Genomic DNA, 27,222 nt, shown 5'->3' on the forward strand with positions numbered 1-27,222 from the left:
TGGATAGTAGGTACTAAAATATTCCATTTGTCAGTTATTCTGTGCTTATTTCAGTATTGTTGCTGACCATGACCACAACGTACCGATCTTCTAATGCAGGGGCGCATGACAGGCGCATATACAAATGTCTGATCGAGACGTTATTTAGCCAATTAAATAATTAAGCAGAAATTGGCACAAAGTCCTGAAGTGGATTGGCCCTTGCTTTGCACCCGTTCCAATCGCTACTTTCAGCATGATAATGCATCATGTTAAAAAGCAAAAGTTACATGGCATTTTAAAACAAACTTGCAAAAGACATCAACTTCAATGCTTAGATTTATTCATACAAACACAATTCAGTACTCATCATCCTCTTCCTCACAGCAATCAGAATCCATCCCAACTTCCTCATAGTCCTTCTCCAGGGCCGCCATGTCCTCTCTGGCCTCCGTGAACTCTCCCTCTTCCATGCCCTCCCCCACATACCAGTGCACAAAGGCCCGCTTGGCATACATCAGGTCAAACTTGTGGTCTAGGCGGGACCAGGCCTCGGCAATGGCGGTGGTGTTGCTCAGCATGCACACAGCTCTCTGCACTTTGGCCAGGTCTCCACTAGGGACCACGGTGGGGGGCTGGTAGTTGATGCCCACCTTGAAGCCTGTGGGACACCAGTCCACAAACTGAATTGAGCGGCGATTCTTGATGCTGGCAATAGCGACATTGACGTCTTTGGGCACCACGTCGCCACGGTACAGCAGGCAGCAAGCCATGTACTTCCCTCGACGTGGGTCGCACTTCACCATCTGGTTAGAGGGTTCAAAGCAGGCATTTGTGATCTCGGCCACAGCGAGCTGCTCATGGTAGGCCTTCTCAGCAGAGATGATAGGAGAGTAGGTGACCAGAGGGAAGTGGATACGAGGATAGGGCACCAGGTTGGTCTGGAACTCCGTGAGGTCAACATTCAGGGCCCCATCAAAGCGCAAGGAGGCGGTGATGGAGGAAATTATCTGGGCAACGAGGCGGTTGAGGTTGGTGTAGGACGGGCGTTCCACATCAAGGTTGCGCATGCAGATGTCAAAAATGGCCTCATTATCAACCATAAAGGAACAGTCAGAGTGCTCCAAGGTGGTGTGGGTGGTCAGGATAGCGTTGTAGGGCTCCACCACAGCTGTGGACACCTGGGGAGCTGGGTAAACTGAGAATTCCAGCTTGGACTTCTTCCCGTAGTCCACAGACAAACGCTCCATGAGTAGAGAGGTGAACCCTGAGCCAGTTCCCCCTCCAAAGCTGTGGAAGATGAGGAAGCCCTGGAGTCCTGTGCACTGGTCAGACTGGAGAGAACAAAAATACATTAGACAAAGCATAGGACATGCATAACACAATCACATCTTCCATTATTTCTACATGCAAGTCCAGGAGCTCATTGTGAAGAGGCCACTGAGCTGAAGTGCATTGAACAGCTTGTTCTTGTGAAATGGCCAACAGCTCAAAACATTCCAGTAACATGGAAGAGAATAATACCATAGGCTGGTGTTCACAATTGAGGCATCTGGACAGTTGTTGGCCATGCCTACCATAACTAGACAAGTAGTGAGAGAAAGAAAGAAAAAAAAAAAAAAGGAAAAAGAAAATTGATATAACTGGGCTAAGATGAAACTGAAGATTAGTCATGAGATATGTAGCATTCAGCACAGGTTCGCCATTACTGCACTTCAAACTGGCCACCAAATGCATCTGCAATTACATCCATATGGTTTCGGGTTCATGGTAGACCATTACATAATCAATTCGGTCTTACCATCTTGCGCATGCGGTCCAAAACAGATTCAACCATCTCCTTCCCGATGGTGTAGTGTCCTCGAGCATAGTTATTGGCAGCATCCTCTTTCCCGGTTATGAGCTGCTCTGGATGGTACAGCTGACGGTAGGCTCCAGATCGTATTTCATCTCGGAAATATAATAAACATAAAAATAAACAACCCACCGATCTCTGAATAGCATGGCGTAGACCCAGGAGACCACACACTCATCCATACAGTTAACATTTAGGAAAGGGAGGAGTTTAGCTCAAGCCTTAGAGTACATCTTTTGCAACACATTTAAAAAAATTAAGTCTGTTCTAGAAGCCCATTACATGACCAGTAGTGACGATTACATCAACATTATTCAGTAATACCCTGTTAACTGCTCTACACAGAGTTATACTACATCAGAGATGTCCAATTAACATGCAAATCACAGGATTACATTACTAGTTGATCCAGTTCAGACTTGGATGGAATCCTCTTGGTGAATCCAAGAACTTGCTAGTATTAGTATCAAGTTCAACCACAAAGGCCTTTAGAAAGGCCATTAGGACACATACAAATCAGGCCGTTACTCACCCACCACTGTTGGTTCCAGATCAATAAACACAGCCCTGGGAACGTACTTTCCTGCTCGAGTTTCACTGAAAAACGTTCCAAAGGAGGAATCTGTTGGAAGGGAGCCACTGGCGGTCCCGTCAGGACTGAATCCATGTTCCAGGCAGTACAGCTCCCAGCAGGAATTTCCCATCTGGACACCTGCTTGGCCAATGTGCACAGAGATGCACTCCCTCTGTAGAGACCACACATTTAGACTTGGTTAAAGTTAAGATTAGGGGTGTCCACACCTCAAGGCTGGGTTGTGATCACATGAATTTCAGTCCTCAACTACAGTATGTTCACTGCAGGGGGGTGGAATTGTGTCAATGGCCCAGTTTCAAGCCACATATAGGACATCAACTAAGCTGAACCACTTGCATAAGACTAGGTGTAGTGTATTAGAAGATGTAATCATTCATCAATAAATCAATGGATTTATCAGTTTTCAATTTAAAAATAAATTGTGGTGGGACACTCCATTGCAGCTTGTCAAGACCTGACCTAATCAAGCTTGTACAAAACTAAACAAACCAGCAGGACAACCAGGTGTAACATGCAGGAAAAAAAAGAAAAAGAAAACCAAAACATGCAGCAGTCTTTTGCAAACAACCACATGAATATAAGGAACTTAGAATTTGAATATTACCATTTCTGCCTCTAGTTCCTCTGCCGTGAGCTCAGCATGAACTGTTGAACCAAGCCTAAATCAAACACATAGCCAAGTGCCACAGACCTGCTTTATTGTGACTACTAATTGATTGCAGGTGTCCCTCATACTGCCAGCAATGTATTCTGACCAGTATATCATGTATGTAATCTTCAAGCTCATTTTAAATCTATTAAAGCCTGATACACACTACAAGACTTTTCAAATCATAATGTGTGGGAGACCCCACACCTAATGAAAGATTTCACAGATTATTATTTTTTTGTCTTTCAATCATCAGAACACAAATATGTTAATATTTTCTTAATTAGGTCCTTTTTAAGTTTAGAGGGATTATTTTCCCTATTATGTCACATCATGTCAGAAATAGCTATGCATGTCATCGACCTATAGAGTTATCATGTTCACAGTGGGCCTATTCTGCTGTATTGCAAACAACGAGGTTCCATAAAAAGAGATTACACAATCATTTAAATCAAGTTAAAGACTGAGTGAAGCAATAGGTTTGTGAAGGTGTGGACACACATGGCCACAAAAATATACCATTTGGTAGATAATGAAGGATCCAAATATCGAGAAATTATAAAGTGCCAAACTTGCATTGTGTGGTGGGAAAAAATAAATTAGGCTATATTATGACAGAACTTAAACACGTGTGTTTGACAACCTAGTTAGGAGCCCCAATATAGCACAATAAACACAATTTGAACATGGGACTTGTATTCGTCATGACACTCATATCCATGTATGATATAATGCGGTTTAAGAGGGAAAGTAATCCCTCTAAATATGTAACGCACCTAATTAAGAAAAAATAACAGATTGTTAAAATTGTGGAACTGCAATTGCGGTTGGAACGAAAGCCAGCCAACGAAAGTCCCCCAGGAACGATGTTGCAGACCCCTGACATAGTTGATTCCACCGTCAACCTGTGGAAGCCCCTGCGCTTGGAATTCACACTGCTTCCATGCCTGATTCTGCTAAACAGTCCCTCCTCTTCTGTCGTGAGTCTAATCCCACCCTTCCTAGAGCTAACGGGAAGTGAAGATATGACTTGACACGGGGGCTACAAACTAGAAGTCTGCATACTCTCCAGATAAAAATTTCGGAAATCAAGCAACACCCGTGATTGACTGCACTTCGGCTCTGCCTGTGTGTGATTGCTCAGCGTCGGCCATCTTGCCTCCCCTTGTCTGCCTCTTAGCAGGAGTGCGGAAGTGGAAACTTCACTGTGTGCGGGTGCAGGGTTCCGCCTGAATCATCAGACAGCACCTCTCTGCCCGTCACAGATTAGTTTCCATCAAAATCGCACCCTTAAATACTACCCGTAAAGCACACAAGAGATGGCTGGACGGTTACCGGCATGTGTAGTGGACTGTGGTACTGGGTAAGCAAATTAACACCATTATGGACAAGCTGCACTCAAGGCGGAGCGGTAATTTTGTATGCTGCTTAGCTGTCTTCCTTTTCTCGCAGCTGCCGGGGTGTGTATGCTACTAGCGGTGCGTGCAGGGCTCATTGAATACGCTTCGTTCATTCATTTGCGGTTTCCTTGTGTAAAATGTCGAGTACATACGAGTGTTGCTATTAATTGGATGTTATTTAAGGCTGATCGAATGGAAGAATTGTCGTAGAAAGTGCAATTGCTTCTCTGGTTTAGCATGTTAGCGAGCTAGCTCTTTGCTTTCATCATCAGAAAATGATCTTTTTTTCCTGTCTGAGGACGTTTTCACTGAAAGGGTCCACCCAGAACTCTACTCAAACTAGGGAAGCTAAGCGATCATAGCTAACGGCAAAAAAGCGACGACACAAATTTGCTTGTTTTATAACCTGGCGTGTGCAACGTTGTTGAGGGTGCCATTAGTTAAATGTATTGCAAGTAATCGTGAACACCCATCTTTAAGTTATATTTTATTTTGTGACCAACCCGATACGTGCACGCGCAAAACGACTTCCTTGGTTTGTCAAAATCCTCTTCCTCATTCAGTTACTGTTAACCTGAGTCTTTTTTTATTCCATATATGGCCTTTTCGGTATCCAAATTAGTTTAGGTAACTTCGCTAGGTAGCTAGCTAACGTTACGTTCTCTGAATCTGGTAAGGTAGCTAGTTAGCCATTTGGAGATGTAGCTAACGTTATACCTAACAGGTACATTACTGACTACTGACTCGCTGGCTTTTTCAGAATGAGTTATCCAAAACAGCACTTGTGTTCATAGGTTCTGTCACGCAGAAATAAAGCAGCACTAGTTTCATAATTGTCATAGGGATGTCGAATCTTGTATGGCGTGTGTTAGTAAGGATTTTGTACACATTGTTTTGCAGCTATCTGTATATGTGTACACCATTTGTGCTTCCTGACACACTGCACCATGCTATCAGAGCAGGTGGGTCCGTGCACAGTAGTCCGCTTTAGTGAAGCTAAAGTGTGCTCTCTGGTAATAAGGGTGGAAGCAAAAGCAAACAAAATAGCCAGCTCTATTTGACTTTGTCTATAAAACTTTTATTTCTGACCTAATGCTTTTCTCAAATATGCTGGTTGTACGCTTTACTGGATCTGTTGCTGTGGAAGTGTAGGTTGGTTGCTGTCTTGCATTTTCCTCGAAATGTCCTACCGCTCTGTTCATTGTTTTTCTTAGCATGCAATGTATGCCTGTTTGTATAAAGGCTTGTTTTTATTTGAATGGATAATTTGTTTAGAGCAGATGCGTGGGCCCATTGGCCTGTTGCAGACTGGCCTTTTATCCATTCGTTATTGTATATTCCTTTGGTCCACTAACACTGCATTGGATTGAATTACCTGTATTGTTTTTTTTTTTTTTGGACACCTAACGTTTCACACCCTGTTCCTTTCTTTGTGGTAGGTATCGACTTCTTTCCCGCGATTGATGGCCTGGAATTTCTTTACAATCGGTATTTTGCAGCATTTGTTTCTGAGAAGAAACAAAGTAACGTGTGCTTCTGAGAATATGTTCATCCTTGTTTTTAATTTCAGCTGTAAAAACCATTGGAGCCTCACTAGTGCCTTGAAACCGCATGTGGTTTCAAACCGTCTGTGAACTGTGAACTTTAGGCGCAAAGGCCTCACCGTGACAAACCGTAGCATCAACGCGACCTCAGTCGACAATAGCATTTTACTTGCCTTTTGGAGGATACAAGTACAAGGTCTGCCTTTGACCTGGAACCCAAAAGTCACCTCAGTTCACACAGCTATACCACAGGGTGCCTCAGCCAGATGTCTTACTCCGGGAAAGCTTTAGACCTCTATTATTGATTGCATCATTTTCCGTATCTCACGTGAAAACATTCAGTCAACAAGTAGCATAAGAGCTATTATGATATGATTTAGCTGCTGTGCTGTATGGAGGAATTATCTGAACGACTAAGAGGGCTGTTTCGTTTGAGATCTTGTAGGTCATTGGCTGTATGAGTAGATAAACAGTTCAGGGACAGCTTGAAAAGTGCCTTTGAAAGGCAGTTGAGATTGGATTTCTGTATGCTTCTCCTTTTTCTCGTAAAAATACTTTTCCTTGCATTTGTCCTCTTTTGACATTTTGTCCTCGTTTTTGAGCTGAATTGTTCTGTTTAAGAAAAGATGTGATGAACCATGGAGGAAGGCAGTTCCGACAGCATACCGAATAACCAAGGTCCTAAGCCTTGACCACAGGACATGAGTCACCTCTTTGAATATAGGCACATGTAGGCTAATGGCTAAGTTTGCTTCGACCACCTTAAAAGGCTTCTGAAGCTGTTTTGGTCATCAAATTCTCTTCCCTTTTTGTGCTGATGTCATTTAAGAAAAGAATGCAGAAGGCAAAAATATTTTTAAAACTGTTCCGAATGATGTTCGGTGTTGAATTTATTGACATTCATAGGGAACAGTATTGTAGAGCACTTTGGCTTGTGATTACTGAATTAAAATTGTAGGTGTTTCTCATGGGAGAATGAGGCTTGAGTAACAACCCCCCCCACCCCCCACCTCAGAAAATTGGACAGAGTCATTGCATGTCATCAGTGACTCACTTATTTTACCCTGTCATGCTTGGCTATGGGGAGCAAAGTCTTTTGAATTGTTCAAAGAAGTCATCAACACTTCATGGAAGGACTGCCAACCATGGATTCAGTAAGACTCACTTACCCGTCACTTGACGTTACCAGTGTTGTGGTGATGTCTTTGCTCTGTTTTCAGAGATTGCAAATGCCTAAAGTTTCAGTACTGGGTGTAGTGGGCCCCACCCCCCTTCCTTCTATTTATTTTGGGAACATTTCTAGTCATTGGCCACAGAGGTACACAAGGTCTGCAGTTAAGTGACCTAATTCCTCATATATGACACATATCGGATGTTTTTAGAACAGTGTGAACGGCAAAAAAACCTGATGGCATTGCCTCTTTTCAGTTCCCATTTTCTGCCACATATACCTGGATATAAAGCAGACACACAACCATGTGACCTGCGTAGTGAAGCCCAGTTAGGGGGTAAGACAGGATTGGTACAGAATGGCGTGCCCATTCAGTGGAGAGGAGAGTGTTTTATGTGACTGGTTAATGTCGTCATAGTTCTGTTATGGCAGAACCTATTGGTTGCTGATTGGTCGCTTTCCAAAATAAATATGAACAGTCAGCCTAAAAAAAATGGATCTGAGATGTGCACTCAGTCTGAATCTGCAGTCTGAATGTAGGCAAAGTTTGTGTAGCATTGCTACTAATATAAGGTCTAATTGAAAGCTTGAGAGCATGTCACTTGCATGCATGCACGCCTGACCATGTTTACGATCACCCAGAGAAACTGTTTACATGACAATGCCTTTCTGAAATGGTCCATTTATTAAGGCTGGTAGAGACACATTTTTTAATAATATTTTGTATGATATTATACAAGGGTGACAAAAGAGTGCAAATAGGTCTTGTTTGAATACCTGCAAAAAAAGGGGCTCAGGAGTGTTGCAGGCTGACACCACATGCCTGTTAAAACAGGTAGGCCAAGCAGGTGACTGTTTCAGGCAAGTTAGGAATTTAGCCTGGAATGTGGCCTCGCCCCGCCCATACCAGGTGAAGCCCGCTCCAGTGTCAGAATCCAACACTCCTTTTTATTACTTGGCGAGGAACATATTTAGGCTTTGTATCATTGTTACCGAGCATTCTCCAATCATTGTTTGGTTTTGAGTTCAATCTAATGTCATGTAACTGTACTCATCTCAAGGATAAATTATTGGATACTATTTTTACCGTTATACTGTAGGCTACCTGGCTACATTTTTTTAATTTTTTTATTTTCAATGCAAATCTTTCCTCTTCGTACATTGTCTTCGAGGTCCTGTAATGTATGTATATGTTTCCTGTCATTAGAATCTAATAATAAGGAATATGTAATAGATTGTTACTGTCAGGAAAACTTTTCCTGTCACCATCACATACTTCCTCTCTTGTTTGAAACCATAGTGATTTTGCAAAGTATTACAGTACTCTGTTACCCTCCCATACATTTCTACACACCTTTTAACTTGATCAAGATACTACCTTTCTGAATTAGGCCAACACGTCTGTGAATTGCTTTTCTTGGAACTCTAATTAAGGCTTAACCGGTTCCTCCTATAATTTGAAAGGAGAGAATACGGGCAGTGGACTGTGTGGCCTATTAGTGTTCCTCTAACCAGTCTCTGTAGGTCAGCTTTGCTCGAGGGAGAGAGGAGATCGCTCCACATCTGGACAACATGTGGCCGGCCGTAAAAACCCTACACAGGGAAGCGCTTTGAAGGCTGTAAAATTCCTCAGGATGCTCGTTCTTTGGTGGTAATGAGGAAAGTGTGCTCTGGCTATGTCACGTAGACCAGTTAATTCAGGGCCAGGCCGATACAGATTCCCAAATGATCTTCATCAAAACAATTAGTCTGCCAGTAAAACTGCCATTATGTGCTTTTAACTGAAATCAGGCCTGATGTTTTGTTGTGTCTGCTGTGAGCCTGGTGTGCCAATATTCCACAGAAATTCAGCAGCTGCTCAAGTTTTATGGGGGTTATGCGAGTGCTCCCTTCTTGAATCTGAAACCTCTGCATGAGGTCACTCTAACTTGCTATGTTGTTTCCAAACTCGTGAGAAGGATAGTTCACTCTTTTTTTGGTTTTCTGTTGTTCCACGTGGTTTATGTGCATTCAAGGATATTGTATATTTTGTTGACCAACTGACTTTACAATGGCAGGTAGCTATATAGATGTTAGAGGTTTGTGGTCCAAAGTAAGAAAATTCACTTCAAGTAACTCAAGCTTGTATAGTAAGTAATTTAGAGGTCATACTGGTATGTATTACCAGCAAAATATATCTGTTATTGCACAGTCTATCTGGGCCAATTGAGAACACAAAAATCATATCACAAAAGTCATATCACAAAACAAAAACAACAAATGGGTGTAAAGTACTTGTAACATGTTCAGCTTAATTTTGTGTACAGTTTGTCATGAAACAACTTGTGCTTAAAAAGAGCCATATAGACATGCAGACCGACACGAACAGGAGAAGGAGCCATTATGGGGAGTTGGTTGGAATTGATTCTTGTGGACTTGATGGATCTTCCTCAGCGGTGTATTGTCCGGTTTCATATTTCGGGGCTGGCCCTGTTTCTTAGCTGCAGCACGCCCAGTGTCTGCTGCTTGCAGACTGAATGGGTGCTGTACTGACTGACTGGTTCAGTCTCATAAAGGTGGCTCTTAGCTTTGTCTTTAAGATACCATGGATATTTTACTTTCATAAAGTACACTCTGCAAGAGACACTTTGGCCTTGTAACGAAATATGTTACAAATGAATTCAAATCAATGCAAGCCTCTCCGATGAAGGCCAGCTGGTTAAGCAGAGTTATTTTTTCATTTAGAAACCATGTTGAGTTTAGGTGGGCTGTAATGGGGTTGCACAGTATTGGTAATCAGTCTGGTTGAAATGTACAGTGCTTTGCCTATCAGTTCCCTTGCAAAATATGACATGATTGCTTATAATAGAGTGCATTAACGTTAATTTTCTTTCTTTCAGATACACAAAACTGGGCTATGCAGGGAATACAGAGCCACAGTTCATTGTTCCATCATGTAAGTATTTTTTTATTTTTATGAACAGAATATGTCCTCCACTACAGAAATGTCTCGTCATGCTTAGACATGCAGGTTATACTGTATGGAGGCATAAGTGGTGTTTCAGAGAACAGGAAGTGGGCCTCACTGCTAGAAAAAGTTTTTCATACCCTTACGGAGAGAGTATTCTTACTGTTTTCCAGGTATGGTTAAGCTGTGTTTGGATTTATCTGTTGTAACCCTCCGTTGGCTGTAGCATCCCTTTAGCAGAGAGGGTTCTGGTCCATCGTGTGTATCACCATGTTGAGTCATCCACATCGTCAGGGTGATCACACTTTTGCATTCCCAGCACTGACGTTCTCTGCTTCTGTAAGTCCCTGTGGAGGGCAGTGTCTCCTGAGTGAATGTGATGTAAACAGTCCTCAGGCACTGTGGCTGCCCAGACCAGGTGGTGGGCTGCAGAGTGAACAGGAACACTGGCTGCCTGCGCTTCCTCATCTGTCTATTTCACCTCTCCCCTGTCATAGATGCGGAAAATTATGCTGTGGTGTCACCTCAAGCCAAACACCGTATGGTGTTTGTATACATTCACCCACAGGCAGAACGTCCACTGCTGTTCAGTTGTGTTCGGTGTCGCTGCTGTTTAATATTTAACATGCATTTCACATAACAGCATGCACATACTGAGAACATTGTGTATGTATGGTTAGGAGACGAAAGTATGCTTTTCATTTTGAAATGGCCCCGGTTTCTGATTTTTCTTCCGGTATCCGGTTAAGATAATTTAGTGTTTTAATTCAATGTCATTTAGTGTAGCCTCACTTAATTCAGTATTGCTCATTTTAGTGGTTGGCAATAAACTCAACTGACTACTCTCTGTTTTCTACTTTCATGATTCTATATAGACGATTAGATAATCTTTTTAATATTCTGTATCGTTAATAAACTTTTGTGAAGTCTAGTGTGACCGGATAAAGGAATTACTCGCACGGTGAGAATCTGCTTTGTTTTGTTTGAGGAAAAAAAAAAACAGGTTAAATTAAAAGCATTCCACAGTGTGCATGGAAAGCTCATGTATATGGATGAGATGGTGGTTTTTCCGGTAAAACAGCTGGGCACTTGCAAGCACTTTAGATACAGTGTTAGGGAATTCCTCCCCTGTTGCAGTCCTCAGGAAGTCGTTTAATGGCTCCCGCTATCTTCTGTCCTGATCAGAGTTCAGCTTTTTCCTCCTTCCCCCCTGCTCTTACCAGCGGATGTTCTTTTGGAGTTAAATATAGCAGTGAATACTTTGAGGCCATGGGCTGCTATGTGATGGGGCCTGGAGGGCTTGTTTAAAAGCTGATTTGAGTCAGCGCATCTCGCCCTCACCGCTGATTTCTCTAAGACTTAATTTAACTGCTGTTTGTGAATTGGCTGTGTTTTGCTCGACAGTCTTAATGTTGGTCACCATGTTACTTTGAATAATTGAACACATTTGTGTGCTATAATCAGTTGAGGGAAGGTATGGAGTTATTTTAACTAGTTCAAACAAAAGTCTTCCAATATTTTTCATATATGACAATTTGTCTTATTAATTGTGGGTATGTAGAAACCACATTTCTGCGCAAAGGTCACTTTGAACGTTGTCGTTGAATAATTGGAAAGTATAGTGCCATTTTTACCTTTTATAGAACATAAACTTGACTTAAACCCTGCTTATGCTTGGAGTGAGGACTTTGAAGCTGGACCTTGCTGGTGTTTCATATACATCAGCGGTAGGTCACCCTGGTCGTAGAGTGCCAGAGGTGGTCCTGGTTTTTGTACCATCCAAATTTCTGACTACATTCAGGCTGAGACTTTTAATCCTCCATCACACGCCTGTGATCAAGCTCTGATGAAACCAAAACCAGAAACATCAGGACCAGGATTGCTTAACCCTTATGTAATTTCTCTTGTGATCCGGGCCGTGTATGGTCTTCATGCTTGGTATGTCTGGTCAGCAAATCAGTCCTGGTAGATTAAAATATAATGGGTAGAGCTACCATATGCCATCAGCCACCGACTGATTTTGAACTTTGGAGACTAAACTGTTTAACGTTTTGATTTATGGAAACGGGTCACTGACAATTGATTCTGGCTCCACCAATTATGGGGTTCATGACATCAGTACCTTTCATGATGGACAGTGGCTGGGAGTTCTTGTTGGTCATGGCTGTCTGGTATGTGGCTTGTGAAAGTGGGTGTCATTGCAAAGTTGAGCTTTCTGACACAAGTCTCTCGTCTCTCCCAGGTATCGCCATCAAAGAGTCGGCCAAGGTCGGGGACCAGGCCCAGCGCAGGATGATGAAGGGGGTGGACGACCTGGACTTCTTCATCGGTGATGAGGCCATCGACAAACCGTCATATGCCACTAAGGTAACGGGCGCGCCTTGCTGCCTCCACTACGACCGTTAGGAACGGCCGTTTCCACCCACAAGCCACGAGTAGTCGTGGTCTTTGAGACAAAGTAAATATGTGTCATCCTTTTACGGTTTAAGAAGGACCTTGGGTTCTATTCTGAGATGGTGAAACTCAAAGCACGAAGCACAAAGAATGTTTAAATCCTGAGTGGGACAATGCCCTTGATCAGGATACTCCTGTAATGTCTTCATTACAAAAGCCTGTGAAAGGCCAGACACTGGTCTGATGAGTACCCTAACGCCCTGACGCTCCTGGCTTCTCTGATCAGTGGCCGATCCGTCACGGCATCGTGGAAGACTGGGACTTGATGGAGAGATTCATGGAACAGGTCATCTTCAAGTACCTGCGGGCAGAACCTGAAGACCACTACTTCCTGTTGGTAAGAGCCTGGGGCAAAGCTTATGGATGACTTGACTCATGCCAGTCCGTAGAGAGGCGAGGTTGGCGATTAGCACGTTGACTCACTGTTCATGATTATATTTTTCACTGAAATAATATGTTTTATATAATAATAAAATGTCTCATATACTGGCCTGCTCATCCGGTCATTAGCCCTTATGATTTCTGACCCCTCATGTAATATTTACACTATAATTACAATATAATAGGGACCCCTTTGTGCCAGAGTACAGGGCTTTACTCATGGTCCCTTTACCCTCTGACCGTGCTGGCAGAATTTACACTGCAAAGACACAGCGATGAATGACCGCCATTGTGCCGCGGTGCAGGGTTTGACTCATGCGGTCATGTGATCATGCAATCTCCCCTGCAGACAGAGCCTCCATTGAACACGCCAGAGAACCGCGAATACACGGCCGAGATCATGTTTGAGTCCTTTAACGTCCCAGGACTGTACATCGCTGTCCAGGTAAGGCCCCCATCAAATAAAATGAAAGGACCACACGATTAACTGTTTGACAGTTCAGCATTTCTATATACGGTTGATTGCAGGTATTGACAGTGTTGGTGATTAGCCCATATGTTTAAATTTTTATTTTTTATTTTATTTTTTACATATTCATGTTATTTTGGGCTACAGTCAATATCGCCACTTTCCACTATAATATACAAGAGAGCTGATAGGAACTGTTTGGCATAATCTATAATGGCACAAAATTATCCCAAAACAAACCTCAGCAGTACATGATGTTATGCCTAAAATTGTAATGTCTCACAACATTGTGGGTGCATCACAAAAGCAGTTGTTGAAAGAGTTGGCTAACTTTCTGGATTAAAAAATATATATATTATTTCTGTTTACGTTATGTTTGAGTTGTGTTCAGTTGGCCCAGACAGATTGTGTATGAAAGGGAGAAAAATGTAGAAGGTTCTGACGACTCATCAGCTTTGCAAAGGCTAGTATTGGGATTTTAGAAGCTTGTGGTGTACGCAGGATATGTTTTATTTATATAAAAGTTGTGTATATTATACTTTGGGTGAATAAAAAAGAATGACTAGTCCAAGCCTGTGTGTTCGGGGAGGCTATTAAAGTGCATTTAACAGTTGGCACCAAGTCCAAAAAGTAATGCACATTTTAGACAGAAATGCATTGTGCTTTTATATCTGCACTTCAGATAAAGGGCTGTAATAAGAACACAGCCCATTTCTTTTTAAAAGATAAGGACTTCACAGTGTAGTTGTGTAACTGCTCGATTGGTTGTTCGGAAGTAAATGTCCAAGACATGCAGTTTTCCCTTCCAGATTGGGTTGTATAAAATCCTTCCTGAAATGTGTGCTTTAGGAATGAATTAAAGTGAAATCTTCGCATGACCACCATAAAATCCGCTTAGAATGCCAAAGAATAATGACCATAGTGAAATGTTGCAACCAGTCTAGTTTTGTGTCTGTATATCATTATCATCAGTTTTGCCCTTTCGTTTTCTCTCAACAGATCATCTAGCCATGATTTCTTGATTAAAATGTCTGGCCTCATAATAATACATTGGCATTTGAAGTTGCGTGTGAATGTTACATCATTTTTATGTATGTATTTGTGCATAGGCACCACGGCTTAACAGTTACCTGTGGCATTACTCTGACAGTACATTACAGTAGTTGTTCCCAGACTTTCTGAGCTCATGAATCAGTTCATAATGAAGTGTATTTTCTGTGACAAAATGTTTCATGACTTGTTCAGACGCAGTATTAATAATGTAACTGGTGCAGTGCATGGCCCACAGTTTAGAAACCACACCCTTTATGTGGTTCAGTGATTTATGTAGTGTGTTTAGTTCCTATAATCCCTTCAGGTGGACTATAACGCCTCCTCCCCTCTCTCTCCCCTCTCTCTCCCCCCCCCCCCCCCCCCCCCTCAGGCTGTCCTTGCTCTGGCAGCCTCCTGGACCTCCAGACAGGTTGGAGAGAGGACACTCACGGGGACTGTGATTGACAGCGGGGACGGGGTCACTCACGTCATCCCAGTGGTGAGCGTCTCTATGGCAACGCCCACCTCCAATCAGGGCACTGCATTTGCATGAGTCATTAAAGTGAATATGCCACGGTTTCCCAGGTCAAATGAGTGACTTCTTCCTATCCAACCCTACCCCTAAATACTTTTCTATGTAGTTTAATACATGTTTTAATTACATTTTTGATTAGTATTCCTCAAAATTAATATAGATAATGAAAGTCCCCCCCCCCCCCCTCTGATTGACACCTGGTCTCAGCATAGTGACCCAGCAGGTTCCTATGAATCAACACCTTATTCTCATTTCTCGAGTACAGTCTGCAATGTTTTTATTCATTTGACAGGTGATTCTAGAATTAGTATAATGAGCAAGTCCTCTTTGAAATAATGCCGTAATTAATATAATCAATTTGTAATTAACCAAATTCTTCTCAGTATGTAATGAAGTGTAGCATTGTAAATTGGCCAGTTATGCTTGGCAAGTACAGATGGAATACAGAAGGAACAGTTGAGCTTGATTCAAGATGTGGGTTAGAGTTGTAAAAAGAAAATCTACTTGTCGGCAGAAATTACTGCCAAGAGCAACATCATTTAGGAGTTATTTTTAATGTGTTTTTCAAGCAATTGTGACGAGTCAGGCTTTTCTACCAGTAAAGGAAGTCTGAGCTGGCCAAGTGGATGTGCAGTAGGCACTGCAAGCCACTTAGAAGGGTCACTCGAGGCTAGACTAAACAGGAAGCTGGACTTAATGTACATTTTACTGCGCAGATTGATAGCAATTATACTCACCCTAATTACGACAGGAATGATCATTCTCATGCCTTGACATTAATACTTTTTCAGCACATTTTGTTCGCTCATTATTTACACTCCGACAGTAGGCAATTCTTCCATTTGATGATAATTGGGGGAAAAACAGAACCTAATTGTTTGATTTAAAAACAATTATATTAAATAGAATCTAATATGTCTCATTCTCATTATAAGATAATTTTTCACAAAATGTAATTTAGAGTCTATGGTCTGGACGTGCTGTGTGGTTATTGTGTTGGGAGTAGATTGTATTTTGGTCACGGTCACCCCAGTTTGGGTGGTTGGTAGCGGTTGTGTGATTGCTCCTTTGCTGGGTTGTTTCCTCCAGGCAGAGGGCTACGTGATTGGCAGCTGTATAAAGCACATCCCCATCGCTGGGCGGGACATAACCTACTTTACCCAGCAGCTCCTGCGGGAGAGGGAGGTGGGGATTCCGCCAGAGCAGTCCCTGGAGACCGCCAAAGCAGTGAAGGTAGGGCACGCGCACACATGCAGATATACACACACACACACACACGCACACGCACACACACACACACACACAGACATGCTCTCACATGCACACACATGCATATGCACACACGCACACACACACACACACACACATGCGCGCGCACACACATACATACATACATACACTCACACTCACACAGACACACGCATGCGCGCGCGCACACACACACACACACACAGACGCATACACACAGACGCATACACACAGACGCATACACACACAGATACGCACGCACAGACACATACGCACACACACAAACAAAGACAGACAGACAGACGCACACGCACACACACATACACGCATACATACACAGACACATACACACGCACGCACAGACACACACGCACCCACACAGAGACACACACACACACACACACACACACACACACATACACACAGACACATGCACACACGCACAGACATATGCTCTCACATGCACGCATATGCACACACACACACACCCACACACACACGCACTAACTCACACCTGTACAAGTAAGCGCACACCCCCCCCCCCCACTCACAACCCTGTACACCATATCCATCACATTTGTTAACATGTCATAAGCACTGTCTTTCACTGAACTTTCATTTCATAACGCACCACTGCATTAGGATTCAGCCAGGTTCATCCTTTCATAATCCACTCACGGAATCTGTTCCCAGCCTGCTTTAAGCTCACATTAGTGTACAGTCCCTTAACCACATCTGCTTAATCTACTAAAACAGCTTAATGACAACCAAACCCCTGCAGTACAGCTCCGTATCCAGTCAAAATCCAAAAATGGAGAACCACATCCAATCAGAATTCACCAGTATAGCTTCATCAGAATCCAACAATGGAGTCTTACAGCCAATCAAAATTCCAACAGCTCCAGTTCATTAGTCCATTACAGGAAATAAATTAATAATAATATTACTATGCCATTGCTGTCCGAGATTCATTAATATCCTATTGAGTCCACTTAAAATCCCCCCTACAGTTTTACACCTTCAGCCACCTGTGTTGACTTTGCTTTGCTGAGAGGACGTGTGCAAACCGTTGAAAGGCTCACACACAAGGACATTCGACCAAAGAAGAAAAATAAATCTTTTCTTATTCCTTTTTTTTTGGTTTTTTTGAACGAGCAAAGTGTGTTGGAAGATTTGGTGGGTATTAATATTTGAACAGCTGTGGAAAGGAGTTACCTGCAAACGTTTAAGCAGAATTCAGAAGACAACTAAAAGAACAGACCACTAATGTGGTGCTGTGGGTTTGGGAGTCCCTCCTCTGGCAGATGGCAAAAAGGCAAATAATTGCATCAAATGAAAAGAACAGAAGCTGCCGGGATCAGAGGCGTCTCAGTTGCAGTGTCTTCGAACGGACACCAGATGTCACTGCTGCTACACCGCCGACTTGTGAAGCTTGCGGTTTCTAGTCTCGTTTTTAATGATCAAACCTATTGCTTTTCCTCCGTATTGCAGACAAGTTTACAGTCACGCAGCGATTTATTCTCGAGCTGCAGGAGATGGTACAGGAAGATGTACGTTATGATTAAACTAGTTTCTTATCACAAAAGATCTCATGAAATGGTAATGGAATCATTATTTCTGCAGCGCCTGCCAACAGCGCAGTTAAAAAAGAAAAATGATAAAAATGAAAGTTGTGCTTTTGTTTTCAAATGAATGCAGCCACAGTCATTATAAACTGGGAAAATGCACTTTCCTCTTATTCGAGTATGCCTAACAATGAGTGCACATAAATGTGAAAAAGGTGTTGTTAAAAGGTGCTGTTATAAAATGTGTTGTAAAATTTTGGTAGGTTGAGTAGTTTTCTGTTTTTTTTTTTTTGTTTTGTCATTTGTTTTTGGTCCTGCCCAAATTGGGAAAGCTTGATAAATATTTTCTGCTTTAGGTGTGAGCCCTATTTGGTCAATTGCTGAAAAGGGCTTCCAATTAGCAGCTTCTGCTTGTTTTCTGCCTCCTAGATACTGCGGCTACGCCAAACTGAAGTTGTTAAGGAAAAACACCACATTAATAAGCTCATCGTATTTTTATGTCTGATGGTATTGGCCTGCCATGCTTTGTTTCTTACTGCCGTTGTCATACTGCCAGTTCTGTATGATTGTGTCCATCTTAGCCATCTTTAAATCTTCATGAGTATGTTTATGGTGTGTGAGGTCCGGAGACATCAGTGTGCAGTGATTGGTAGAGAGTACTGATGTTGGCTTGACCCCCCCCCGTGATGTTCTAGGAGCGCTTCAGTTACGTGTGCCCCGACTTGGTGAAAGAGTTCAACAAGTACGACACAGACGGGTCCAAATGGATCAAGCAGTACACCGGCATCAACTCCATCAGCAAGAAGGAGTTCACCATCGACGTGGGCTACGAGCGCTTCCTGGGGCCCGAGATCTTCTTCCATCCCGAGGTACGGCCCCGGAGAGAGGGGTGTTGTGTTGCGATCTGTCGGTTCCAGTGGGCTTTCTCCAGTTTAACCATTTCACTCTATATAAGCAAATACATTCACCTTTCCAGAGCCTGAAATTGTATTTAAAGGCAAATTTTGCCCTTGTTCAATGTTATTGTATTTTACAGATTCTCTCTGATACTGGAAGGTTAGAATGAAAACATATTTTCTAAGTTGTTGTCTCGATATCTTGTCTAGACGCCTGCATCCACGATGAGTTGCCTCAGCATAGCCGCCCACAGTTCCTTAAACTCTCTTCAGTGCTAGGTGTGGAAAGGCTGAGATGGCTTTTATTATTCTGCTGGTGAAAAATATTCTTCTGCTCATGCCCTTTCATCCCAGCCTTACCCATTGTGTTCCTCTTATTTCATTAATACTTTTATAGAGGGCCTGAAGAGCTCAGTACACGATACCGGCTTGTGAGATCATACAAAAGATTGTTTAATTAAAGAGATCTTTCATTCCGAGACAAAAAAGGATGACATTGAAAATGAATGTAAGTAGGTATCATTAGTTTCATTAGGTAACATTGACAGGCTGGCTAGATTCATCTCCGTAGCTTGGATACTGCTCCTATTCACATAGAGCAGGAAACAGGAAGGAGACTGGTGTGATTGTTTAACATTTTAGCTTGAATGATTGATTGACTTGGCCCATCTGCTTTGTGTACTTGACATATGTTTATGGCCCTACAACCAATCATATATGAATTGTACCTTATCTGCCGTCTCTGGATATTTTTTGTATGACCTTGATATGCACCGTTTCTACATCACTTTGGATAAAAGCGTCTGCTAGATAAAATGTAATGTAAGGATTGATTGATGGCACACAAAACCAGTGGTCTAGCCATCTTGGTACCTAAACACTATCAAGGCATCTAAACATCTTCTGGAGCTTAGTCATGGCTTGGCACCATTTTAATTGAGTGCAATTATTTGACTTGACTATGGTTAATTCCCTAGGCACGTAGAGTAAGCTCGGCTTTGAAGCTGAAGAACAGTTTTAAGGGTTTGCAGAAGGACCCTGGACTCAAGAAGCCGCCTCCAGAAGCATTTTGTTGGGAACCCGTGGAGTTTGAGTGCTACTTTGAATTTTGAGCTTGCTTGATGAGGATTGTTGGTGAAGGTACCTGAATGAATGAATTCCGTCTGTGTTTCTGCAGTTTGCAAACCCAGACTTCACCCAGCCCATCTCAGAGGTGGTGGACGAGGTCATTCAGAACTGCCCCATCGATGTCAGACGCCCCCTCTACAAGGTCAGGCCGGTCATCCAGGCATCGATGTCTGATACTCATTTGCATGCTTCTCCAGGGAAGAGAACTTTTACACTTTTCTGCTCTTCCTAGAGCTTAGAAAATGTATACTTTTAAACTTGCATATAAAGTGTGCCTGAAACTATGCTTCTCAGCTGTTCAAAGAGCTTTGAACCTTTATACATTTTCTCAAAGTACCAAATATTTTTTCAGGGTTGTACTGTATATGTATATAATGTAGACACATATGGGTACATAGAGCTTATATATAGGTCCTAGTTGTTTCAATACATTTAACTTGTGAAATTGTGTGGTTAATATACCTAGTTCTGCAGCGACTGTCTTGTAACTTATTCTTGTGTAATTGTGTTTTTGTTGACTCAAGTGGTTATGCGTGTCTGTGTGCTGCGTGCTGTGCACGTGTCCGACCATGCTTGTTATTACCATGTGCAAATCCATGCGTGTTTAGTGTGTATGCATACGTGTGTGTCTGACCATGCATGTTATTAGCATGGGTGCATTTACATTATTGGCATTTGACGGACGCTCTTATCCAGAGCGACGTACAACAAAGTGCATACCCATAACCAGGGAGCGCATACGTGCGTGTGTCAGACCGTGCGTGTGTCTGTCCATCAGTGTTTCTGCACACGCACGCACGCACGCACACACACACACACACACACACGCACGTCCCTCTCACTCGGCCGCCCTCTCCTCCTCAGAACATCGTCCTCTCCGGAGGCTCCACCATGTTCCGGGACTTCGGCCGGCGTATGCAGCGGGACCTGAAGAGGACGGTGGACGCCCGGCTGAAGATGAGCGAGGAGCTGAGCGGCGGGAAGCTGAAGGTGCGGAGGCCACGCACACACACACACACACACACACGCACACACGGGCTGCGGGGTCACGCCACACGCACACACGGGCTGCGGGGTCACGCCACACACACACACGGGCTGCGAGGTCACGCCACACACACACACACACGGGCTGCGGGGTCACGCCGCACACACACGCCGCTGGAGGCAGGGCAGCTGCCAGGGCCAGGGTTCGACAGCAGCTCACCCATTACTCACACCACAGATGGGGCCGCGGCGCTAAACAAGCCGCCTTGGAGCAGGGCTTCAGCTTTAAATGTGAACTCTCGCGCCGACTCCTCTCAGAAGGGTGAATTTTTACCCTGTTAAAAGAGATTGGAAGTGATTGCGAGTTAATTTACTCCCATAAACCTTGCCGAAAGCATTTACTGCTGACTACACCGGCATTAGTGGCACATAGCGAGCAAGCTGGGGTTTTTTAAAACCTGTGTAATGTGGAGATTTAGGATACTACATGGGACTCCATTAGAACTTGTTGCTTTTTTTTTTTATCACACCCTATACGTTTGACTTGTGAAACTGAGAGATACTTTTTAAATGTACGTTTTTTCCTGTGAAGTTCAGGAGGGTTGTGTTGCGGAGGAAGGCTTCTGTAAGCTGCTGGTTTTAAGACGGACTGTGCTGACGTGGTGTCTGTGTTTGTGTCGTAGCCGAAGCCCATCGACGTGCAGGTCATCACTCACCACATGCAGAGATACGCCGTCTGGTTCGGTGGATCCATGTTAGCCTCAACAGTGAGTGCCATTCCTCAATCTTATTTCACATTCTTCTCCCTCCTGCTTTTCCTTGTGTTTCTCCCACTCTGGAACGCCTGCTCGTGATCAGTCGCTTCCTCGAGCTCCGCTCCGCGCAGGCGAGAGCGGACAGGCACGTGCGTGCTGTCACTCACGTGCGTGCTGTCACTCCTGCTCCCTGTCACAGTTACAGTGCCCATAGACACCAGTCCATTGAAGATGCTTCGCATGTCTTGACATGCAAGCTTGTCATCGCCCGGTCCACCACCGGGGGTCACTAGCGAGCAGTGAGACGGTCACCCCTGTGGACTGAAACGCATCCCTCCCTGGCAATCGTAGCGGAAAATTGTATTTGGCGGTGCTGAATTGGCTTAGTTCCTCCCTTATGTATTGTTTCTTAGATGCCCATTAATAAAATGCATTTGGCAGTGCAAGTCATTTTTCGAAAACATTTAGCATGTCTATATTCAGATGTAAAACGTTAAAGATGTGAATCTTTGGGAAGAATGCCTGGCTAAATGTGATGTATGAAGTGTTTGCTGCCAGTTCCATTCATATGGATGTGTAGACCGTACAGGTATGTCCTACAGTTATATGCTGCAGAAAAAAATTTATTGGAAAATACCTGTAGCGTATGTGTGTGTTACTTTTAATGGTAATTATTATGCTTTGTATTCTGTGTCATTATAATTCAGTTCCATTTCTATTATTGTTATTTTGATTTTAAAATGATCAGGATAATGACAGTGCGCTTTCCTTTTTTTTTTAGCCGGAATTCTACCAAGTGTGTCACACCAAAAAGGATTACGAGGAGATCGGGCCCAGCATCTGCCGCCACAACCCCGTGTTCGGGGTCATGTCCTAGGCCCTGCCCCCAGCGCTGAGTAGGGAAAAGGATTCTGGGGTGGGGCGGGGGGCGGGGCGGGGGGCGAGTGCGCGCTTTGATCGCCTCTTCAGCTTGGACGGGTTGCCAAGGCTGAAGGCGCTGAGGTTTAAAAAAAAAAAAAAAAACGAAACGACAGACCAAACGCGGTCGGGCTGGGGGGAGGTTAATCGTCGCAGACGTCTAGAAAAGGAGGGAAAATTAGTTTGTTAAACCAAAACGACGTGGAGCGGGGGGTAACGCCGTGATGGAAGAGATGTGGGTGAGGAGGACGGAGGCTGTTCGGGGGGGGATTGAACGTGACGTGCCCGGCTTAGTATGTCGAGAGGGTGTCCACTTCGTCTCATCGCTACAGGGTTCCAGTAATTTAGTCATCAGCTCCGTTTTGCTTCAAATGCAATTCTGTGTACCAGACAGGAGCTTGTTTATATTTCATACGAAAGTTTTTTATATGTAAAGCTGGGGAAATGAGAAACCATAAATTATGTACTGATAACGAGGTCACGTCATTCCAAACCCACAATGCAACTACAACACAGGCAAGAATTTCCCAAATGGGAATAAAAATAAATCAAAATAAATCCTTGTTGCTATACCACAATCTGCCCAGCACAGTGATTCCTTTTTTTTTTTTTTTTTTTGATTCTTTTTTTTTTTTTTTGTCCCTATTTTTTCCTTTTCCTTTTGATGGGTTCGTTTGGAACGTTCTCTCTTGCCCTTTCCCTTTTTGTTTTTTATTTTTTTATTTTTATTTTATTTTTTACTACTCTTACTAATAATAATGATGATGATGATTATAACTGAAATGACTGTTGGACCAGTATTGTAGGCTAGAACCTCGTTATTGTTTCTGATTGCGTACCAAATGATTGAAAAGATCAAATCCCATGTATTTAATGCCTAGCGACATTCCAATAAAGGTGGAAAAAAATCATTTCTACTCATTGGTCTGGGATGTTCTTTCTTTCCCAGATGTTATTAGTGCAGGTCATCCTGCTGCTCTGGGCAGCTGTTCCCTTTATCTGCCTGGGATCTCCTTCAGACCGGTCCATCGGCCCAAAGCTCACAAAGGTTTCCTGCCCTTGTGCCGGCCAAGTTGACGAGCACTATAAATAGAAGTGCAGACCAGTGGAAATGTTGACGCGCTCTGTTGTCTCCCAATTATTTTGGTCAAATTGAGAAAATAAATTGTTTGTTCCCCACTTTGTTTCCTCTTTGTTTCCTCTGTGCTTGTCTTGTGCGAATGTCTCTGTAAAACATTGTTCTCCTATAACTCCGAGGTGGACAGCTGGTCGAGCTGGGAAATCTTGCGCATTCAGGTTGTACCTTCTTCAGAAAAGCACATCTCGTTCTTTTGAATCTTTAGCTCAATTTACCGTGCCTGGAAGTATAAAGGGCTTTCTGCTAGAGAATGCTCCGGTTCTCTTCTGCCCCATTTCGCTTTTATTTCCACTTCTCTTTCAATTTACAGCTGATTCCACGGAGCAGAGAGGAAAACAATTATGTTCATGAGATGACTTTTGTGTTATTTCATTTAAAGAAGGTGGAACTTTTATCCACTCAAAAAAATAAATGTATTTAATAATGGAAACTGTATTTCTGGGCAAACTTTCTTTGGAGAAGTTTTTGAATTTGCCTAGACTTCATTGTCTCAGTGGTCTAACCCTTCCAAGCACACACATGCGCATGCAGACGCACACACATACAGACGCACAATAATCCGCTCAGAATGATGGGATAAAAAGGCTGCCAGCATGAGGACTGCACAACATGCGATCTTTCAGGGTCTTCTGGGAGCAGAATGGAAATCTTCCTTTTAAACATTTATTGGTGTGCGTAAGTGTGAGTCTGTGCCTTGTTTCAGTCAAACCTCTGAATTGAACTTTCTTGCATTCATGCAGTTAATGGTCGATACTTGGAGTGAGCCCATTTTCTGCAGCAGACCGCATTCATCCTGGTGTTTATGCATCTTACTTCAGTTTCATGCAAATTCATATTATTTGTATTTGTATATTACATTGAGTGTTCATTTATACTAATGTGTGGAAATCTAGTGTAGATACATTATTGTAGGGCCTGCCAAGGAAGAGAGTGCTGTGGTATATTAGTGGTTCTTATCCTAGCACTACTAATACTAGTGGGTTAAAATGACTACTATCAGCCTACTATTTAAACAAAGATAATGAATGCTACTGCTATACTACAGCTACTACTACTACTGTAACTAATGCTACTAGCACAGATGTAATACTGGTGCTACTGTTGATGCTGCTGCTATGTCTAATACTAACATAATTTACCATTCATAGAATTTATGTAATTACATGCGGGAAAGATTGCCTCTGTTTTTATGATGAGGCTAAAGGATTGAGCATTTCACTATACTGCCTTAATCAGTGAAATGCTGACAGCAGACTCACCAAACTCCACAGCATGACCACAGATATACAAGGTAAATAGAGATTAACTACCAATCATGGCCTATATTTTCAGTTTGGCCGTTAACAATTACTGATGACTGTGAATCCAAAAGGGAATATATAGTTAGTAAGCACGTTATTGGGTAGTCCTGCACACCAGTTTGTTAATTCAAATATCTAATCAGCTAATCGTGTGGCAGCAACTAAATGCATAAAAGCATGTCGACATGGTCAAGAGGTTAGACCAAATGTCAGAATGGGGAAGAAATGTGATCAAAGTGACTTTGACTGTGGGATGATTGTTGGTGCCAGACAGGGTGGTTTGAGTATCTCAGCAACGGCTGATCTCCTGGGCACAACAGTCTCTAGAGTTTGCAGAGAATGGTGCAAAAAACTAAAAACATCTAGTGAGTAGCAGTTCTGCAGGAAAAAACACGTTGTTAATGAGAGAGGTCAGAGGAGAATGGCCAGACTGGTCAAAGCTGACAGGAAGGTGATAGTAACGAAAATAAGTACACATTACAACAGTAGTAGGCGGAAGATTAGAATAGATTCAACTTTATTGCCATTGAAATTTAAAGAAGTTAAAGAAATAAACTGAAAGGCAATTCAATTTGTCCTCTGTAACCCATCCTAGTTACTTAGAAGTGGGTAGCAATAGTACAGCGCCCAGGGACCAACTCCAGTTCTGAGGCTGGTGCCTTGGTCAAGGGCAACAGCAGGGGTGCACCATCGGGCAATTTATACTCTCCAAATAACCTAACCTGCATGTCTTTGGACTGTGGGAGAACATGCCAACTCCACACAGAAAGGCCCGGGTGGGGCTCTAGCCCAGGACCTTCGTGCTGTGGGGCAACAGAGCTACCCACTGCACCACCGTGCCGCCCAGAGCATCTCTAAACACACAATGCGTCAAACCTCTTAAGTGGATAGGCTACAGCAGCAGAAGACTTAATAGGTCTAAAAAAAGAAGTCGAATAAATACCTAATAAAGTGTACATTTTAACTAAAAATGGGCTGTGCTCTTTTTTCAGCATTTTAGGTCTTAAGGATCCAGTAACTTGGCAGGCTTCGAATAAAGAGCCAGTGAAAGAGCCGTTCCCTCTACATGGACAGCATGGCTGTTGAAAATGGGAAAACCTCTTTTTCATCTGGCGCCATTTCTTTCCAAAAAATGCTGAGCCCAGCCGTCCACGAGAGATAAATGGCAACAATAAAGCGTGTGAAAGTGGAAATTGAATATGATGAACCAGGGAGTGCTTCGAAAAGGATCGCTGAGGAAGAGGCTTATTCCAGGGACAGTTTTATGTGGGTCTGTGGAGTAACGATGGGACCAGGATCAGGAAAGCCATTTCCCTTATCTCTCTCCATGGGGCCCTCTTTGGGGGCCTCGAATGCCCCCGAGAGGAGTTTAATGGTTCCAATTATACCTGCAAATGTTCTATAGGCATTTGTATTGGCTAGGCAGCCAGGTCCCTCCCTCGGCATCTGGAGACTGCGGTGTCCGAGCAGAACAAGCCTGCAAACAGAGCCCTTATTTAAATGGAGAAAAGGTGGTTATGCATCGTGCTCAGGTAATAGGTTTTCACTGGAGGGAAAAAGAAGTTGTCTTCAGAATTAAACATGGGAGGAATGTAGACTGGAAGGGGCAAGGAGGTAGAAAATCAATTTGAGCAGTGCCACTTAACTGAGTAATTTTCCAATTGCATTGTTTGCACAAGCAGGTACAAGCAAGGCTCGGCGTGTCGTGAGACGGCACTGAAGGACAGAACAGATTTATCATCGTGGCAGTGAGCCGCTAGCATGTGATATTAGGGAATTTGAATGCATTGCGGTGAGATTGACTATTAAATTATTGTTATTTTTTAATCATATGGTTTTGTTTTGTTTTGTTTTACTTCGCAGCATCCAAAATCTTCCAATTTGCACGTTTTACATTTTGCTGTCTTTTTGCCAACCAGGCCTCAGTAAATGCATCCCACACTCAATAAGTAAAAGCTGAATTGCTAGGCATTGTTCATGGACAGACAGCCAATAGGCTAACTGTGTTGAAAGAAAGGCCTGGCTTGCATTGCCATCAAACAGAGCTTCTGAAGCAAGAATATGGGAACAATGTACTGAAATGCCCTTGGGACATTTTATTTTTATTTCCTTCCCACCCTTAATTATCTAACTCTCCAATATTTGACTACATTAATATAGATAAACGTGCCTCAAGATGTTTGGTATTTTGCTAAACAGCAAGACCCACAGAACATGCAATTTGTTGCCCCCATTATATACAGTAGATTACTCCTCTGGGAGGTTAATCAGACCA

At 43.0% G+C, this 27,222-nt stretch overlaps 2 protein-coding genes across 2 annotated transcripts in view; one reads left to right on the plus strand and one right to left on the minus strand.

Moving 5' to 3' along the window:
* Positions 1–305: 305 nt before the first annotated feature.
* LOC133116437 (tubulin alpha-8 chain-like) overlaps positions 306–27,222 on the minus strand; it is a 247,914-nt gene continuing 220,997 nt past the window's right edge. The window contains exons 2-5 of the mRNA XM_061225959.1: positions 3,034–3,065; positions 2,367–2,580; positions 1,781–1,929; positions 306–1,313 (exon numbers count right to left, since the gene is read on the minus strand). Coding sequence (XP_061081943.1) covers positions 339–1,313; positions 1,781–1,929; positions 2,367–2,580; positions 3,034–3,036 — 1,341 coding nt within the window. The 5' untranslated portion in view covers positions 3,037–3,065 and the 3' untranslated portion in view covers positions 306–338. The remainder of the gene's footprint in view (positions 1,314–1,780; positions 1,930–2,366; positions 2,581–3,033; positions 3,066–27,222) is intronic.
* LOC133116982 (actin-related protein 3) lies at positions 4,215–22,511 on the plus strand. Its single transcript, XM_061227023.1, has 12 exons — positions 4,215–4,441; positions 10,073–10,128; positions 12,383–12,507; positions 12,821–12,931; positions 13,325–13,420; positions 14,868–14,975; positions 16,101–16,244; positions 18,520–18,693; positions 19,898–19,990; positions 20,713–20,838; positions 21,519–21,602; positions 22,372–22,511. Exons 1-12 carry the CDS (start codon positions 4,398–4,400, stop codon positions 22,465–22,467), a joined length of 1,257 nt encoding a protein of 418 aa, XP_061083007.1. The 5' UTR covers positions 4,215–4,397; the 3' UTR covers positions 22,468–22,511.

The sequence above is a fragment of the Conger conger genome, chromosome 17, assembly GCF_963514075.1.
Source record: "Conger conger chromosome 17, fConCon1.1, whole genome shotgun sequence".
NCBI lineage: Eukaryota > Metazoa > Chordata > Actinopteri > Anguilliformes > Congridae > Conger > Conger conger.